Source organism: Malurus melanocephalus, unplaced genomic scaffold (assembly GCF_030028575.1).
Source record: "Malurus melanocephalus ecotype Western Australia unplaced genomic scaffold, MMel_1.1 scaffold_321, whole genome shotgun sequence".
Lineage (NCBI taxonomy): Eukaryota > Metazoa > Chordata > Aves > Passeriformes > Maluridae > Malurus > Malurus melanocephalus.
In genome coordinates this window covers 674,243-677,291 of record NW_026623553.1, presented here as the reverse complement: position 1 = coordinate 677,291, position 3,049 = coordinate 674,243, and the positions used below count along the sequence as shown (strand labels likewise).

At 52.5% G+C, this 3,049-nt stretch overlaps 1 protein-coding gene across 1 annotated transcript in view; it reads left to right on the top strand.

Moving 5' to 3' along the window:
• Positions 1-213: 213 nt before the first annotated feature.
• Positions 214-3,049, top strand: part of PFDN1 (prefoldin subunit 1) — a 31,825-nt gene continuing 28,989 nt past the window's right edge. The window contains exons 1-2 of the mRNA XM_057377682.1: positions 214-298; positions 507-673. Of these exons, the coding sequence (XP_057233665.1) occupies positions 266-298; positions 507-673 (200 nt within the window). The 5' untranslated portion in view covers positions 214-265. The remainder of the gene's footprint in view (positions 299-506; positions 674-3,049) is intronic.

Below are 3,049 nucleotides of genomic sequence, written 5' to 3'. Positions count from 1 at the left end.
GCCGGTCGGTGCCGGGGCCGGTCCCACAGGAGCCCTCAGGGCCGGTCGGTGCCGGGGCCGGTCCCACGGCAGCCCTCAGGGCCGGTCGGTGCCGGGGCCGGGGCCGGTCCCACAGGAGCCCTCAGGGCCGGTCGGTGCCGGGGCCGGTCCCACAGGAGCCCTCAGGGCCGGTCGGTGCCGGGGTCGCTCCCGGGCCCGCTTGGACCCACCCGCGGTCAGTCCCTCACCGCCCCGCCCCTCCGCGCATGCGCCGTGCGGGGACAAGATGGCGGCGCCCGTGGACCTGGAGCTCAAGAAGGTACGAGACCCCCGCCCGTGTGGCTCTTCTCCGTGCGTGGTCCCACCTTGTGTCCTACCCKTCCACTGGGTCTCCTGCCCCCTGTGTTTGTCCCCACCTGTGTCCCCTCACACCATATTCCGGTGTCGCCGGCCGGTCCCCTGGTGCCCGCAGCCCGGGGCCGCTGGTGCCCCCGCCGTCTCTCACCGCGGTGCTGTCCCCTGGCCAGGCCTTCACGGAGCTGCAGGCCAAGGTGATGGACACGCAGCAGAAGGTGAAACTGGCCGACCTGCAGATCGAGCAGCTCACCAAGACCAAGAAGCACGCGCACCTCACCGACACGGAGGTGATGATGCTGGTGGACGAGACCCGCATGTACGAGGGCGTGGGGCGGATGTGAGTATCGGCCGGAGCGGGGGACACGCCGGCTCTGTGCGCCGGGAGAGGGGCTCCTCAATTCAGGAGGGACAGTGAGGGGCTGGAGTGTGTCSRGAGAAGGGYAATGGGRCTGGGAAAGGGTCTGGAGCACAAGGAGTGACTGAAGGAGCTCTGAGGGGTCAGCCTGGAGAAAAGGAGGCTCTGGGGGACCTTCTTGTTTTCTACAACTCCCTGATAGAAGAGTGGAGACAAGTGATTGTCAGGCTCGTCCAGGTAACAAGTGATGAGAGAACATAGTCTTAAACTGCTCTAGGGCAAGTTTAGATTGCACATCAGGATGAATTTCATCTCAGAAAGGATGATTAAGCATTGGAAGGGGCTGGCCAGGGARTTGGTRGAGTCACTGTCCCTGGAGGTGTTTAAGGAAAGACTGGATGTGGCACTTAATGCCATGGTCTAGTTGACAAGSTGGTGTYRGGTCATAGGTTGCACTCAGTGACCTCAGAGCTGTTTTCCAGCTTGACTGATTCTGTGACCCCCAGCCTGAGTCTCTACGAAGCCTCCTGGCCACTGCCCTGGGCAGGAGGCTCTCCACTTCACAAGGGCACACCAACTTTCAGCACATAATTGTTTCCTTTTTCATATTGTATTTAATTTTTAATTGCAGCAATCTAGCTGGGAATGCAGTAAGTTTTACTGGGTTTTACCTCTTGGGGTTGGGGACTTGCTGCCTCGAAGAAGGGCTGTTATAAATGATAATGGCTTTGTGTGGTTTTGCTTGMTGGCTCAGCTCCTGGCCCCAGTGCTTTCTTCTGGCACCTCTGGGCAGTKTGTAATTTCAACTAGCAGGGCAGCACTCTAATGCCAAATGGCATTTGTGAGAAGGCCCTCTCAGATCTGCCCAGCTTCAGTCATTTCCCATGTAGTTTGTGTCAAACTCCTTCAAACCCCGCTGTGCATAGTTCATGTGCTCAGGGCTTTGCCTCAGCAATGCCCTTTGCACTGTGGTACCAGGGAATGGATCTAAGGACATTGCTTGGATTTATTTCAAATGCCTGGGAGTGAACATAAAGCTTGTATGGGTAGTGCAGTCCTAAAGATGTGCTTCTGTATGCTGGATGGCTGTCAAAAGAAACACCTTAAAAAGACCTGAGATGTTCTGATTAATTTCCTCAGTGCACTTTGGTGGGACTTCAGCAACCTCTGATAAAAGACCATATGAAATGGTCTTTGTGTAGATTGGTTTCACCATATAAAGTGGTCTCAAATCTGAAACATGTACTTGCTTGACAAATAGCGTGTTAGATTTCTGTGTTTCTGATTTGAGAAATAGGATTTTGTCTCATGTGAGTTGGGTAACAGTGATGACTGCTCGACTCGGGATGTGGTTTGTGAAATCCTGGATCTGCTCTGACTGCTGCCAAAAGGGGTGATTGTATCGACCTCTTCCCCATCCTGTTTACCCCACCTTCTTTGTGCCATAGTGGGCGATCACAGGACTGAGCAGGGAGCCAGGTCAGACTGCAAGTGCCCTGATCCATCAGCCCACACAATCTCCAGACAGAGTTGTAGGGAGATGGCAAGACTGGGGGTCAGGAATGGTGTGTACTTTGCCTTTTGCTGAGAGTTTTCAGGGGATTTGTACCAGCCTAATGGGGCTGTTCAGAGTGGCAGCGTTCCCTTCTTGGCTCCCACTAAATAAACTTTTCCAAGTAGGTCCATTAAGTGTTGGGTTTGGTGGGAATGCTGGTGACTGGTACCTCAGAAGGAGACAGATTCTGGTCTCTTGCAAGAGGCAACTGATTGACCTGGGCAGGCTGTAGATGAAGCAAACACTCGTGTTTGGAGTAGTCATGAGATGTCTCAAAAGGCTTTTTTTTCTGATTGGGTTTGTCACAGAGCAGACAGATGAAGAGCAAAAGGTAATTCTGAAGTCAACATGTTTTTGTAAACCTTTTCAAAATCCAGAAGTACAGAGTGCCTTTGGAYTGGAAAAGTCTCTCAAGATACTTTAGAAATGTGAGTGTGTTGGTCTTTAATAAATAATCCCACCTGTGAATCAGATGTGGGGAGCAGATATTATTTCATTATGGTCTGAAGTGCACTGTCCTGCTTTCTGCTTCTGCCTGCTCCTTAGGAGTAAGATACACGCCTTCTTTGTGTCCTAATCCATTTACCCTTTCTGTGTGCAGGAGCTGCAGGARCTCCAGTCTTCTGAAGTGTCCTTTTTTTCTTACCTTTCCATAACCAGACAGGTGTGAAGCATGGCTGGCAGCTCTGGCTCCTCAGGGATGGCAGAGGCGCCAGCAGGAAAATATTTGCATTATGATATTGTTTAAAAACTGAGCTCTTCATGGGCTTTGTTGTATTATTCGCTATACAAATACAGATTAA